Source organism: Bacillus rossius, chromosome 1, assembly GCF_032445375.1.
Source record: "Bacillus rossius redtenbacheri isolate Brsri chromosome 1, Brsri_v3, whole genome shotgun sequence".
NCBI lineage: Eukaryota > Metazoa > Arthropoda > Insecta > Phasmatodea > Bacillidae > Bacillus > Bacillus rossius.
The window spans coordinates 128944374-128960993 of NC_086330.1; the positions used below are offsets into that span (position 1 = coordinate 128944374).

At 35.6% G+C, this 16620-nt stretch overlaps 1 protein-coding gene across 5 annotated transcripts in view; it reads left to right on the forward strand.

Annotated features, from left to right (window-relative positions):
- Positions 1 to 16620, forward strand: part of LOC134545905 (putative sodium-coupled neutral amino acid transporter 10) — a 93160-nt gene that overhangs the window by 38140 nt on the left and 38400 nt on the right. For all 5 annotated transcript variants that reach the window (XM_063388647.1, XM_063388643.1, XM_063388646.1 and 2 more), the window contains exons 5-7: positions 3145 to 3266; positions 5899 to 6047; positions 9235 to 9371. In XM_063388647.1, coding sequence (XP_063244717.1) covers positions 3145 to 3266; positions 5899 to 6047; positions 9235 to 9371 — 408 coding nt within the window. The remainder of the gene's footprint in view (positions 1 to 3144; positions 3267 to 5898; positions 6048 to 9234; positions 9372 to 16620) is intronic.

Sequence of the window (16620 nt, forward strand, 5' to 3'; positions counted from 1 at the left end):
TCCAACAGTGGAGCGGGTCGGGTGCCGTTAATGCATCATACTGAGGGGGGGGGGGGGGGGGGGGGGTTGAGACCAGAAAGACACCATCTTGGTTCCACAATTTTTCAGGCCATAATTATTTTTAATGGTTTAATAATGAAAATTTGCATTAATTTAGACACACAGTACAAATTAAAACATTTTCTGAGAGTATAAAATAGCATGTATTGTTACAGTTGCTCTATTCCTGAAAATTAATACTAAATTCCACTGACTTCACCGTAGAAGCTATTTGTAGCAGCCAGTCAGTATCAATTTAAATCATTTATATGCTTTAACAAAACCAAATTTTTAATGTAAAATAAAAAAAAATTGTGATGACTTGAAATGGTTGAAATCAAGATGGCATCTTTTTATTCCTCCCTCTTATTTTACGGCTTCACTCATTATATTGGTTAATTGCATTGGCGTGCCATTAATTTTTTTTCCTGTCAAATTTTACAGATGTTTCACAACATAAGTATTTTGTGTTCTGTAGCAAATTTGTTTTGTGTCCAGATATCAACTATGTTATCTGCTATGTAAAATTTTAGGTAAATGTATTCATAATTAAAATTTTTGCTGATTAAGTGCATCATTCTATATTCTGGGTTTCCAAAGAATAACTGACTTCAAAAATCTCATTTTTGAAATTATTTTTTCATAAAAATCTGATTTTGGCAAAATAAATTCAACATGGTAGGTGAATATCAGACTTAATCTCAGTTACAAGGTGTTTACACAACTTGAAAATCACTGAAGGAGTGGTCATGAAAAAAATGGGTGCGTGTACTTAGGTACGCGCGTGAGAAGTTATACTTCTTTGGCATCATTAAAAAATAGCTTTTAATTGCATGCATAAATAGTGCGTGGAGTCCCTCCGTGCGGAAGAAGTGAAACTTCGTAATGTGGAAATGAAAATAGGAAGGGGTAGAAGTTGATTTTTAGTGAAATCATATTGTATCAAATCAAACTAAAAAAATAAAGGAAATAAATTTGTAACGATTCATAGATTGATTTTCAGAGAGAGAGAGAAAGAGAGAGAGACACCTATTGAATGTCTATAAAACTAACTTTTTTATGAGAGCAGATTTTCATGAAATAAATCATGAAATCATTCAACGATAAAAGCTGTTTATTTAATTAAGTGAACGGGTTCGCCCCAAGGAGAAAATTGACGCGGCGAGACCTCGTGGACTTAGAGAAATGACACACACTCACTATTTATGTGTCTATGAAACATGATTTTTTTCTGCAATTTAAATTGTAATATACAAAAAGGTTATTGAAAATTGAAACAAATATGGCGACACTACAAACTGTCAGGATCTTTATTTTTTTCTTACTCTCTACTTAGTTCCTTACAATAGCAAAACTTAATGGCTTCTTATAATGATTATATATATTGTATGTCATAAAATTAAGATTTCTTTTCTTTCCTTGAGCCGATTTTGATGAAATAAAGCTTATAGTATTTCTTTCTCTGCTACGCTCAAGTTAACTTGAAAACCCCATTAAAATTCTTATAGTAGTTTTGTAGAACACTGCGTACAGACAGTGCTTTCATACCCCCTCAATGGTAGCGTTAAACGTTTAATGCAACCTTGTTGGAAGTCGCTTTAGAAGTATAACTTCAAAAAGTCCCGAAATAAACAGTAGTGGCCTTGGAAGTCGAAAAACTTAAATATCCAGGATCCTTTTTGCTAACTTGAATTTTGTATTTTTGACACCTCATTTCAGTTCATAGTTACACACTGTTTATGTGAGGGGCCCATCTAATCAGGGTTGTACTTGTGTTAGTGAAGCAGGATAAGTGGGTTACTAGCTGGTGCTTCTAGCATGGTACAGTAGAGCACCCCTCAACCATAATTCCCACAAACGGAATTCCCAATATCCGGAACTAATTTTCCAAAAAAAATTGAAATATTACAAAACATCTCCAAAACATTTCCGCACTGGAACGAGGCGTTTTTGCTTTTGCCTGACTGCACATGTCTTGTAGGCGCGCGCGCGCATGTCTGTCAGAGAGCTAATTATAGCCAGTCTTTCCCACGCATTGTGTAAATACTCCGCTGATTTTCACGTCGGACGTAAATTACTATAAAGATGTTTATGCTATAAGTAGTTTTATTGTTTCACTATGTCAAGTAAACGGAAAATTCCGGCCGGCCCGAGAGTATGTACACCGACTCCCACTACACACGCTGACACACGTGATAGCCAGTAACATTTACTTCCTACGTGTGATGCTTTCAGTTTGTAGACAATAATTTAGTGTACAAATATGTATTATGTACATATTTATACGTTAATATATGGTTAAACAGTCTACATTTACCTGTATTTCTCTATCTGTGTGTTTTTAAACGAGATGCTTGAAGTGTTATTCTTGTGTATGTGAAATGTAAACTGTGTGTGGCAGTGACTATACACTCTCCAGGAAGTGTGAATCACTAGCACGTCAACACAGAAGTAACACAACACTGCAGCTTTAGTCGTACTACCTCACCCGAACCCTCTTCATCATCCTCTTCGCTCACGCACGCACCCACCCACAGAGATAAGAAACACGTGCCTGCCAGCTTGCTTAAATGAAGGTCATTCAACCGGCCCGGAGGCCAGCCCTACCGCAACTCCCCTTACCCGGAATTTTCTCATAACCGGAAAAGACCTCCCCCCAATGATTCCCGTTGAGGGGTGATCTACTGTATTGCCTTTAAGCACAAGGCTGTGGACTAATGTGCAGTATTCTCGTTGTGCACTTGGAAACTGTGATATTTGAGCGGCAACCATAACATTATATGGCGGAGAAATGAAAACAAATTTGTAATCTAAATTCATTGAGTGCTTTCAAGAATCTGTACTGTGAGTTTCATGCCTTATAGTTATTGTGAAAACATGTGTTATAGCCATTTTCATTATCCTAAAAATACTGTTTTAAAACAAAATCTGAGAACATAACTACTAATCCTACCTCAGGTTATTGTTAAACTATTACATTATAAAAAAGTTGTAAGAACATGGAAAAGTGGTGAAACGTAGTTGACCAGGTGTTTGTTGACATCCAAACGAGACATGGCTCGGCTGAGTGTGAAGCGCAGTGACGAGTGTGTGCTCGTGCCCCAGGTGGTGGTGGAGTCCTTGCCCCACCTGCTGGAGGGCGACTGGCTGGACAGTGTGCACTACTGGAGGCCTGCCGGAGTCCTGCAGTGCATACCCATCTTCTCCATGGCGCTCTTCTGCCAGACGTAAGCAGGGTTCCTGCACACTGGGAATTTATCAATATCTAAGTTCATATCACGCAGTATCTTAATGTCTTAAAGCGGAATTTATTTTGATTGTAAATTAGTTTGCTGTTAGTAATCCGTATTCCGTATCATATCTTCACTAACATTTAATTAATTAAACAAATTACTGGGTACTAACTTAAATTAGAATAAAATATCTAGAGCAGAGTCACAATTGATAATGTATAATTTTCAAATTTTTGTCAAACAAATGTATTCATTATCTTTATCAGACTGTCAATTTTGGTTATATTGTGTTGATCAAAATGGTATTGGTGCAAACTGTGCAGGAAAACATTTTATGGTAAAATTTTCATGATATGTATGTTTGTCGAAATGTGTTTTGATAAGTGATGGCTCAATATCTGATACCCAGTATCGGTTATCTATATTATCAGTACTTTTTTCGGTAACTGCTATGGTAAAATAAATCCGAAATTTTTCGTTATAGGTTACACTATTTCGAAGCTTGTAAGATAACAAGGAAAGTGTTTGTGTACCTAATCTCAGGTTACTGGTGCGTAAGCAATATGACACTGGTGTTGCCGTTACTTCTCCGTCTGCTTCCTGTACTACCTTATTACTAGAGTTAGGTGGAGGGGACTGCAAACAAAAGCTGTTTTATGGGTGCCATAACTAATGCCCGTGCCATCGGCAAAAATGTTTTCATTTTACAGGGAGATAATTAAATATATTAGAACTCTCAGCACATTGATACGGATAAATATGTGTCTGTAAAACAGTGCACAGTGCCGTGTGAAAGTTGACAGTTTTCAGGCCTCCTCACTCCAGATTGTTGGGAAATAGGTTTTTATAATTTTCTGTGAATGTATTTCATTTCCTATTTTGTTTACTCAACATGTAAGAGAGCAGGGGCGGACCCAGGATTGACTTCTGGGTGGGGCTCCGGTAGTCTAGACCTAGTATAATACTTGTTTATTATTTCAGAAGTAGTATTATCCAGTGCATATTTTACCCCTCTAAATCCACCTATGTAAGAGTGTATAAATTGTGATTCTTCTTAGTATATTTGGCCAGGTTGTTACGTTGTATGTTTTTGCCCGGCTAAGCACACATAGAAACGTAACAAAACAAAACAAACAATGTTCCTGAGGAATTTTTCATTACTATGGTTCTGCGTTATTTGGAAATAAAAGAGTTTATTAAATTATCTTTGTTTATTTCTTTAAAAAAAAAAAATGTTTTTCCTCATTGTTACATGGCCTCAATACACAATTTTACAAATGAATTTAGTTAGAAAAACTTCGTTACTTGCACAGTTTTGTCTTTTCTTATACGAATTTTAACAATGTCTTTGAATTTTGATAGGATGAGGTCCAAATACATACCACAGCACCATACATCTTGCCGTTGATGGTCGAGGAGTCTTGTCACTCGCCAAAGAAGAAAGAAAAAAAAAAAAAAAACTTAGTAATGTCCCTTGGTTAATTACATAACTCAAGGTACTGTCGATCGCGGACCGAAATCACACGAAGTCGGGCCGATGCCGACGCCTAGGGCCTAAATTTCTAATACATTTGTCCGAAAAAAATGAACTTAGTTTAAAAAATTACGGCCTGGCCCCAGCCCCTAGGCGTTAAATTGTCCCTTAGTAAATTTTCATTTGTCTGGCGACTTGCCGACGACGCGACCGAGTTCGGCGACGATCGAGCAACAAGTGACTTGGTCGACGAGATTACCTTCCCTTGTAAAGGTGAAAACAAGGGAGGCAACCCCGTGGGCCAACTGACCAATCAGCGCACATAATTCCAAAACATGACCATATAAGGAAATTTGTACGGGCACATCACTTGACACCAGGGCTCGCCCTGATTGGCTGGCTAGTGGTAGCCTCCAGAGAACCTTCCAGACCGTCGCGAAAGCTATGCGTCCACGTGACGCGTAAATCCCCAACAACGCATTTACAACGAGGAAAATAACTTGCTGGCGCCAGTGTGTCGCGCCTGTCCGCTCTTCCTTCTGGGCTTTCCAGACTATTCTCAAAATATTACACTAGCAATATCCAATAGAATATAAAATTACCCAAAAAATTCAATGTTAAAAATTTAGTAAACAAAGTTGAAATTCATACCATATTAGAAACTTTTGTTTAAAAATGATTTCCTGTAAAATTATAATCTATACTGCTTTAAACAAAACAATTACTGACATTAATTATCAAATATCAAAATTAATTATTATGAACTGGAGTTAACCCTCAAATTAATAATTAAGTATCTCGGGAAAATAAGTATTTTAAGACTTTACACGAAATTTACAAAGAGTAATTAATAACAATTTTTAACATATCTGAACTGTTTTCTATATCAACAAAAAAAAAATATCCTTCACCTCAAACTTATTCTTAATATTCTTATGACCCATTTTGCAATGCTACAAGGTAAGCATTATTGTTACAGCTAAAACATATTCATAGGGTAACTTGTGACAGTTCTAGGATAATACCGTAATCTGAGCTTGTATTGTACTGTGAAACTTTTTATTTAAATGTTAGTTAAGGTGAAAATGTGTGTAATGTTTTAACCTTTTAACATTACATATGTGAGTTTGATTTATTTACTTTTCTGTGTAGCCAACTGTTTGAAATATACGAGTCCATACCTAATGCATCATTGGAACAAATGAACGAGTTGATTCGTAAGGCAGTGAACATCTGCACCTGTGTCTACATAAGTGTTGGCTTCTTCGGCTATGTGGCTTTCTGCACTCAGAACTTTTCAGGTATGAAATAAATCATCTTTCTTTTAGTTAGTTCACATATTACCATTTTAGTAAAGTTAGCCACCAAAATATATCTCCTCACAAAAATTTTTTAGGTGACAAAAAATTCAAGATAGTTAACATTATTTGCAAAAAAAAAAAATTCATCAAGTAAAAACAAAATCATCTTTAGAATAAAAAGTTATAAATTAAAAAACATAAATGTCAAGAAATAAATTCAGATTTATAAAATAAAAACTTAAAGTAATTCTTGTTATGTAAAACATATGTGAGATGTACAGTAAAACCTCGCTCGTACAGCCCCTGGTTCGTACGTACACCTCGGTCGTACGTACAGATTTTCAAAAACCATGAAAAATTAGGCAAAAATAAAAATAAAAAAATATGAAAAGTGTAAGAAATACATTAAATTTTATTAAAATACAGTTGCAATTTGCACCGTTTATAACAAATACAGGCTACATACACACTGCGTTACAGTAAAAAATTAAAAACAAAGGCTGCAAATGGATGGAAATTTACAGTCGATAGCACGCCGTAAGCGGAGAAAGGTCATTGTACTCGGTCAGCTGCTGTTATGGCGCGACGTAGCCGCCGGCTGGCTCTCTTTGATTGCTGAGCTGCGCATGCGCATTATAACACACTCAACACTCCGCCCAGACTCGTGACCTTCCATCAGCAGCCAGCCGATAGATGCGAGCTTAGCGGAAAAAAATATAAGCTCCACCTCCCGTGTACCAGTTTTGTCCAGTTCTAATATCAGTTTATTGGTATACGCACCAGTTTTCTCGCTGCCGTGACATGTTCAAGTTTACGTTCATCTTGATGTCTTGATACCAATTATTAATTATTTACGATCCCCAGAAATAAATGGTTAGTTTAAAAATATGCGTCAACTGTACAATACTTCCGAAATTATAAAATACGTATAAAACAGTTACCAAGACTCTGCTCATTTTATCTTGTGAAGTTTATGTCTCGTACCAGTATTTTGGCTAAGTTGTGACATAAATACAGTATTAATGATGGGATTTTCGATACTTTGATAGCTCAATACCTTCGATACTTGACGGTATCGCAAAGTATCGAGTATCGAAACTGCAAGTTCGATACATTTTTCGATACCGGAATGCTTGTTCATTTGTATTGAATTAAGTTTTGAGTCGCCATCGTACAAAATACAACTACAGTAGTACCTCGATGATACGTTTCCGTTTCATACATTTTCCCGTGTAATACGCAGATTAATTTTGGTCCCGCCGAAAGTACTATATTTACATTAGTTTATTTCCCGGAACATACACTTATAAAATAATTAATTTCCCGTTTCATACATCTTTACGAAGCGGAAAAGTCCAAAAATTCACAAATTTTTTTTGTTATATTTCTCCTCATAAACTACGTTTTAATGCTTTTATTTTGAAAAAGTTAATTATTTACCTTTGCAAACGTAAAAAAATAACTTTATCGCACCATAGATATGGATAGTATCAGGAAGACTGTGCACTTAGCTAGTAGCATCTATGACCAGCACCAAGCGAGACTAGTGGCGCAAACTAGCAATGATTATGAAAATGGTGCACGCGCTTTACGAAGGCACGGATCTCATATTTTGTGCATTCATTAATCTTTGAACTGAATATACCCGTTTGTTATTGTTTTCTTACGATCGGATTGTTTTGTATTTTATGTTTCTCACGTTAAAATTTTATTTAAAATTGTTCTGTTGCATAAAGTTGTTTGTAAAATGAAACAAACAAGAAAAAATATCTGATTTTCTTTTTATTTACATTTGTTTGCGGTAAAAAAAAGTGTACTGGAAAATAAAGGGCTAACTCTCTTGAAGATAGTTTGTATTTCGCTTCTATTTTTTATACTCAAGTATTTAAAGTTGTTTGCAGTTTGTATTTTTGTAATAAAGAGGGAATTTATATAGTTTAAAACTAATTTATGTTATTTGTAATAATTGTTACTTAATGGGAAAATATTTTCCCCTGGAGTATCGAAAGTATCGAACTGAAAAAACAATACAGAATCGAGTATCGAAAGTGTGGTATTGTCCCACCTCTATACAGTATCAGAACTTACAAGCAACCACGTAATATTCCCGATATTCCCGTTACGTTTATACATTCGTGAATTTACATTTTTCCCTTGTGCATTTTAGATTGTCTCCTGCTATAATTACTTGGACTTTTACACGCCTAGGCTTAAATTATTACATGTTTAGAAATAAAAGCAACTTTTCATGTTATAAAATATGTATATTTTGCGATTTAAAATGTTCATTGCTGACTAATAACGTTATGTTTTTCAGAATGTTTTTAGGCCTACTAGCTAATCTTATCTACACTTAAAGTACCCACGGTATTTTTTTATTTGAGTATATATATATTGTGTTTTAATTATTATTTTATTGATATAAAATATAAAAAATGTAAACACGGGGCTTACGACACTGCCTTCAGTGTCGAATTTTTTTTATTTGTACGTTTTATTGGCTGAAGTGTTGTTTCTGCACGAATAGAATATAATTTTGATAGAAAATACATCAGTAATATATATATACACTGCAGGTCATTTACCGTGGCAGCAGGACACGGCAACGGCAATTAATTTCCCGCGGCAGCGATGAGGAAAATGGGGGAGGGGGAGTGAGCCACAAATACACATAATTTGGCCTCGCTGGTTTGTACGTACAACTCGGTCGTAAGGACAAATTTTGGAGAACCGTGAGTGTATGTAGAATCGAGGTTTCACTGTATATTTATTGATTTTATTGCATAAAAATTCACACAATGTTTGCTATTGTATGTGAAGAATTTATTCAAATCGTAAAAAGTTTAAAACATTAATGTTTGTGGTGAAATGAAGAAAGTGCAACCATTTTTTTCACTTTCCGTGTCAGTGAGTCAGTTATGTATGTAATGCAAAAATTTTTTTTATAAAATTATTAATAAAAATGAACAAATTGTTTGTAATTCATGTTAACTACACTATTATTATTAGCTATTTTATTTAAATTGTGTTTTAGATTAAAATCAGAGTATTTTGTTAACAGTATAAGTAATTCATAATGCAAAAGAATAATGAAACTCAAATTAGCATTTTTGAACCCTTACTGTTTTAAAAAACATGAAATTTAATATTTTTAGGAAAGTTGAAACTACTGCTTTTTTTGCCACAGGCAATGTGCTCCTGAGTTTTGCTCCATCGCTGATGAGTGACGTTATAAAACTTGGATTCGTCATGTCAGTTGCCGTCAGCTTCCCCCTCACCATTTTTCCGTGCCGTGCCAGCATATATTCACTGTTGTTCAGGCGTGTAAGTACTTCCAAACCTTTATCCTTGTGTATGCATAATTATTTTTAAGTGTTTGGAAAGTAATTGGATGTTTTTCTGTTTAAACATGGGTTATAGTGTTATAGTATATTTGCAAAAATTTTATATATTTTATTTTCAACAGTGTACAACCTGAAAAGTTATAACTCGTAGAATGAGGTTCATTAAACACTTTGTGAGGACGGAACTTCCAAGGACAAACGTGTCCTTGGAATGGCAGCTAAAACATCTTTAGTAAGCTCCATTGTGAGCTGAATGCCAATGACTGTATTCGCAAAATTTTAAATAAATGTCCAAAATAAAAGGTTAAGAAGTAGTGCAACGCAAAACACAGTCATTAAATTAATCCCTAAATGCATAATTATTTGGCGTGAGCCACTACCTGACATGACCTACCTAATTCACATTGAGCAGAGAACTAAAGAAGCAATGCAAACTATGTCCAACCATGCAGGAGGCATGTGGTTGGCTGGCTTAGTCAGCCTATCACAACACAACTCTTCCATATAAGGACACAATACAGTAAAACTCACTTAAGACGTTCCCACATAATACGTTTTCCCGCTTATTAAGTTCACAAAATTATTCCCTTGAATACTATATAAATTTTTCCCATTCATAACTTTTGCATTAACGTTCAGCATTTGTGGAAAGAAAATACAAAAATGTTTATCTTTAAATTTTTAACTCTTTTTATTTTTAAAAATTAACTTTTTTACAAATGATTATGAAATAATTGGATTTTGCGCAAGACCGTTGAAACCTTTGCCAGATGCCGCACGCTGTTACAAGTGTATTTTTTGACCAATTATCTGCTTGCATTGAGACGTTTCATCTGCACGCCATTTCCCCTATTCAAGGCAGAACATCTGACGAATGAGAAGCACACAAGGCCGTCAAAACCTGTGCCACACGCTGCACTGCCGCACGCTGTTACGAGTGTATTTTTCGACCAATCATCTGCTTGCATTGAGATGCTGTTCCATCTGCACGCAATTTCCTCTATTCAAGGTAGAACATCTGACGAATGAGAAGCACACACAACCGTCGAAACCTGTGCCACACGCTGTTACAAGTTTTATTTTTGACCAATCATCTGCTTGCATTCATATAGACTGAGAGGCTATTATTCCATCTACACACCTTTCTTCCTATTCGAGTTATAACAGGTGACAAATACGCAGCAAACCATATTTACCACCAGCCATTATTCGTTTTTTAGGTGTGAGTTTAAGGTTATCAAGCATAATAAATATTTAGTGTTGTGGCAACAGTGTATAATGGCATCTACAAGTAGTGGATGACCCATTAAACGCAAGGCGTTATCGTTTGAAGAAACACAATAATATCAGAAGTTGATGCAAATCCTTCGATACCAAGAGTGAGTATGGCAAAAAAAACTCTGGATGCCGCAGTCTACTTTGAACAGAATCATGATGAAGCGAGACCAACTTTTTGCTACTAATGTTTTGTCAAAGTGTAAAAAAATGAAGATTGGTAAATACCTAGAAGTTGAAATTTTTACTCTTGGTGTGGTTTAAAGAACAGAGCACTTCGAATTCCGACGAACTGCCCCATTTTAAGAGAGAAAGCTGTACAAATAGCACATAACCTAGGTGTTGAATTTCATGCTTCGAATGGCTGGCTCGACAGATTTAAGAACACAGTAGGAATCGTCTATAGAACAGTAAGTGGGGAATCAGAGAGAGTGTGTGTGAGGATACTGTCCAGTGTTGGATAAACACAAAGTTGACTGCGATTATAATGGACTTTGAATCAAAAAATGTATTCAATGTCGATGAATGTGGTTTGTTTTTCAACATGCTTCTGGACAAAACATTTGTTTTAAAAGGTGTCGCGGTTGACACTCCCGGTGTCACACCACCACAAGTTAGACACCCGTCTGCGAACAGCCTTCAACACTCCAATCTTGTTTATCTTTTTTAAATTATTATTTTGCACGCTGCTCCGAAAAACGAGTGCCCCAAAATTCATAAATAAATTATTCAAAAAGTTTTTTAGAAAAGGAAGAGATCAGATTAATAGTATTTAAAATGAAAAGAACGTAATTACTCGAAATGTGAAAAACTTTAATGAGACCATTTGCGCATGAGCATGGTAAGGAATTTAATTTACGACCAAATATCAAAAAAATTACAATTATATCTAAAACCATTTGCCCTATAAAGTTACAGAGGCTTTTAATATAGCCACGTTTTAATATATACCAATAAATAATAAATACTGCAATAAACGCATAAATAAATTCAGACATTGATACAAAAACCATTCTAAAAATATATATATATGTATAAATAATAAATTACAATACTATTCAAATAAAAGTTAGTAAAAATTAATGTCTCTCTAAAACATCTTGATTACACCCGGGTGATTTTATTTTACGGCGCTTCATGGCATGCTTGATGGAAGGTCCGGTAAAAATGAGTACGAGGACGCAACATACACTCGACGTGGGAATTAGGGTCTTTTGGCCAAAATCAATTTTAAATTGTTCACTGTTATGGTGGGCAAAGTTTATATCAACGCCCCGGGGTTACAGGGGCAAAAGTTCGGAGCCGGAATCACTTACTTGGATTAAACGTTGTACGTCGCATCCCACCCCGGACCTCCTGGCCCGGAGTTTAGCCGGCTGTACTTTAGCACACATGCTAAAAGCTTCATTAACGAAAAAAGTAGCGTAGACTCTTCATCCCCTTGGCAGCACCCGCCACAATCTAAGTATTTGCCGAAGTTCAATATACGTCAGCTGATTTATGTTAAAAAATATTCACGAGTCCCCGCCGGCCCAATACCACGAGCCATCACCCGCGCTCGTCACGCCCGAAGCGCATACATGTCCACCACGGCGATCAGCTGACGACTCACTCATACAGCTCATTCAGTCCCTCTTGACGTATTTCCCCCACCACCTTATTGCCTTGGAACAGTCCATTTCAATCTTCACGGGGGGGGGGGGGGGGGGAGCGTCGTACACCGTATTATGATTCAAAGTCCAAAACGATATAATTAAATATCAAGAAACTAAACCATTTAAAAAAACATAATATAAAAACATATTTAAAAATAAGATTAACAAAACTTATAAAAGACCAATACTTATAAAAAAGGAAAAAGGGCAAATACTAAAACTAAAATTACGTCACAGCCATAATTCAACATTAATTAAAATAAATATAAAATCAAGTGGCCATGCCACCTATGGCCACAAATGTGAAACATGCCATGGAGGCAAACAAAGTAAGGAACGAGTGACAGAGTTATTGAGTGCCAACATGAATGGCACTGTAAAGTTACCATTGCTGGTAATTGGGAAACCAAAAAAACCACTGTGTACGTAATTCACAGGGTTTAATGTTTTTATTTTGATAATTCATAAGTTTATTTTTCAAGTAATTTTTTTTTTTTTTTTTTTGCTGGCTTCTTTGTGTGGGAAGGCGTGCTGACGTAATTCACCTTCGTTATTTCCACGACCGATGCTTTGTTTCACACGCTAGGCGTTTGAGTCACAATCACGGGAGTGTGAGAGAGAGACAAAATTGCTACATCGTGGGAACAGATTTCAGAATTTCATGGAAGTTTCTGTTGCCATACATAGTAATGTTCTTTTGTTAAAGTACAACTTTGCAGCTATGGTCCGGGCGATGCCTAATAACCTTTTTTTCGGACATTTGGATAAATTAGAACTTTTTTTTTTTTTTTACCTTAGTCGTAGGCAAAGCCCACAGCGAGGCGACAAAGGGGTTTGTCCAGCCGTCGCTGCCCGGAACTTATCTGGGCAATGTAATGTAATTCGTAAGAAGAGTCTACATGTTTTCTCCTTTCTGGATGTACATTAAAATTTTTTTTTGTGTTCTGTTGTGCGAAAGATATTGTGATTTTTACATTAATTACAAACATTGCATCAAACATTGCATATGAATTACTTATTGATCTGCTACCAACCTGTATGTTCACTCATCACCTAATTCTGAGCTAGCCATAGGTGGTGAGTGGTAACAAGCACCTAAATATTTCATTCGCTTTTGAAGATTATGTCTGAGTTGATGATGCGGTTCTATCATGTTAGCCACAGACCATCGAAGATTTATGTGCACAACACAAGGATTTAGCTGAGGATGAGACTGGCGATGGTGACAGCGATGAAGGTGATTCCATTTCTTTGCCTACTTACTCCGAAGCACTTGACCACCTGCACAAGCTGAGGTTATTTATTTGTTCATGAAACACCAAATATTCCAGTTAGTGTGAGGAAGAGTTTATGGAAACGGACAATTTTGTGATGTGTCAGAATGAAAATGTGTTGCAACAAACAACTCTGATGCTGTATTTTTCAAAACATTTTATGTATTTTGATAATTGTTTTTTTATTATGCATAATAAAAAATTAAATTTAAATAATTCATATTACTGATATAATTGTATAGTTTTTCCAGCATAACGACAATAATTAGTAAGTGTAATTTTGAGCCACACAGTATGTCATTTTTTATTAAAATTTGTTTTTATGAAGCAGATGTATTTCTCTTTTAAGATGTTTTCCCTGTTAAGAAGTTTTTAGTATCCAGTCCCTTGAAAAATGTCTTAATAGGGTTTTACTGTACTAAATAAAATACATTATCCTTGCATCTGGGGGTTACTGTAAAAAAAAAGAACAACAATATTATAAGTATTTTTAAATTGGCTGATATGTAACCTGATAAATTTACCATTTCCCATGGGAGCTAACATCTGCAGTTTTTCCCATCATAATAAATAAATCTCAGAAGCACCGTAACGTCTTAGTAACTGATTAACTGTCTGGAGATTCAGTGCCATTTTTACTTTACCAAAAGACTATCTATTGTTCTAGAAACACAGTGAAAAGTTCTAAATATGCAAACGTAAAACATGGGCATAAAAATAAAATTTAAATTAAATAAAATTATGAAAAATATGTTTATAGCAAAATTAACCTAACAACGTGAAAACCAGTAAATATGTAGTCAAATGACCTTTTTTTTATAGATAACATAATTAAATATCAAAATTACTTACCAGAATATTAATCACAATATTCTATGCGTATGGTCTCCATGACCTTGAATCTATATATCCAGCTAATCTATTTTAATGACAAAATCACAATATTTATTTCTCTCAAAAAATACTCTTAATAGTTGGGGACGACAGGGCAGGAGTGGTTCCTGCAAAGCTACAAATACTGCCTCTGGCTTAGAATGATATCACATTAACTAGAAATTACTTTTATTAGTATATGAGTAAAACTCAGATCAAATCTATAAACCAAAAAATTAAAACAAAGAACTCTGGGAGCCATCTTGATCCTGTCATAAACATTCCAAACAGGTACAGATAAATCCTCGATTAATGGACATTGTTATAATGAATACTATATTTTGTTGCCTTTAATTTTCTTCGGATGTCAAACTCATTAGGTCGTTACTGCGGACATTTCTGCGTCGGAACTGACTAACGTGCGGGGTTGGTAATACTTGAATATTCTGTATATTCACTCTTATCCCAAGTGCTGAACGGATTACACTTTGAATAATTCTTGAATGCAAGCATAATGGTTATCAAAGAATGACACAAATTCTTTAAAAGAGTGTCTGCGTATCTTTTCTGTTGCGACTATAAAATAGAGTGTAAGACACTGCGATAATATATTTACAGTGCATGTGGCAAAGAAAACGACAGCCAACTCAACCCTTCCATCTGCCCATACATTCCGATATGACTAGGGAATCTGTGCAGATCATTCACCGACTTTCCGGATGGTTACGTATACAGTATGCAAACCATTCTATTGCAAACAGTTTTGTAGCCAGCTATTAGTCCTTCGTTGTACATGCTCTGTGCATTCGCAGTGTGTTTACCCCAAAAAAACACAGGTTAAGTTCCTATAGTTTGTTGTGTTCAGTGAAATCTTATTGTGTACATACTTGTTTAGTTCTACGTAGCTGTATGGATGAAAAAAGAAAATAATCTGCCTCTAGTTTCAGAAAGGAGAAAGGTTTTATGTGAGTTTTCTCCCCTCCATTGTCTAACCAAGTAACCACCTTTTCATCACACATGCATACTCACTTCAGGCTGATCTACACACACCAGTGACCTAACAGTGCCTTGACCGACAGTGAATTTGCCGAGGTAGAAAATATTATTCTTGGAATTTGAAGGATTTTGGGTGTCCGTGCTGTCAGTTTTGTGACCACTGAATAGTTGGATGATATTTCCTCATTTCATGGCAGTGACATTGGTGGATAATTAAGAGTTGAATCGCCAGACTATGATATCACGGTTGGTTAGGTTGTGGGCTGCCCACTTGTTCGTAACAAGGTCACCGGACTACCCAGTTTACAACCTTTCTAAGCTCTGAAGGTTTTGAATTTTTACTGTGCTGTGAAACATTATCTTCCCACTGCCTGGTATGTCACAAGTCGGCCATGAAGTTTTTACGTCGCATGTTAGGCATTTTTGGAAGGCCTAGGAATGTGACCCGGAACATTAACATTGTTTCTTATGGGGAAACATGATTTAATTAATAGACATTTTTCTTAACGGAAATTTCCGGGAACGAAACCTGTCCGTTAATTGAGGACTTACTGTACTCAAATTCAGTTTCCTACATTGCACAATTGTTACCCCCAGAAAAAAAACACTGAAATGTCGAAATGTTTTATTCTTTTACATAGTGACTTGGAGCCCAGATGCTGGCTAGGGGTGTACCGATTCCAGCGTGCATTTATTTGTATGGATCAATAGCTGCAAAATGACAAGCCTAAACGTGAACTACAGTCAGTATTAAAACTGTTTATATATGTTGGGAAGCAAATGTAAAATAAAACACAATTAAGAGCTATCATTCAATGTTGATTGTGTAGAGTCTCACCCACGAAAGTGTGCGTTTAACCCCTAAAAGTGAGAAGTAGCTGCGTAAGTAAACTAGTATGTCTTCGATTAAGATATAGTGATGCCAGCTAAACACACAGAAAAAAGTTAATCTCTTCAGTGATTGAAAGTAATCGTCATGTTATCAGAAATATGGCGCCATTGCAGACCCTTGAAAATATTTAATATCAACAAAATTACTTTACTCAGAAGGAAATGAAGTTAAAATAATTTGTTCAGAAAACAACAGCTTTATGATTTTCTAACTCAATCTGCACAGAACTTGACATTAATGTATGCAAACAAAAATTTAGTTATA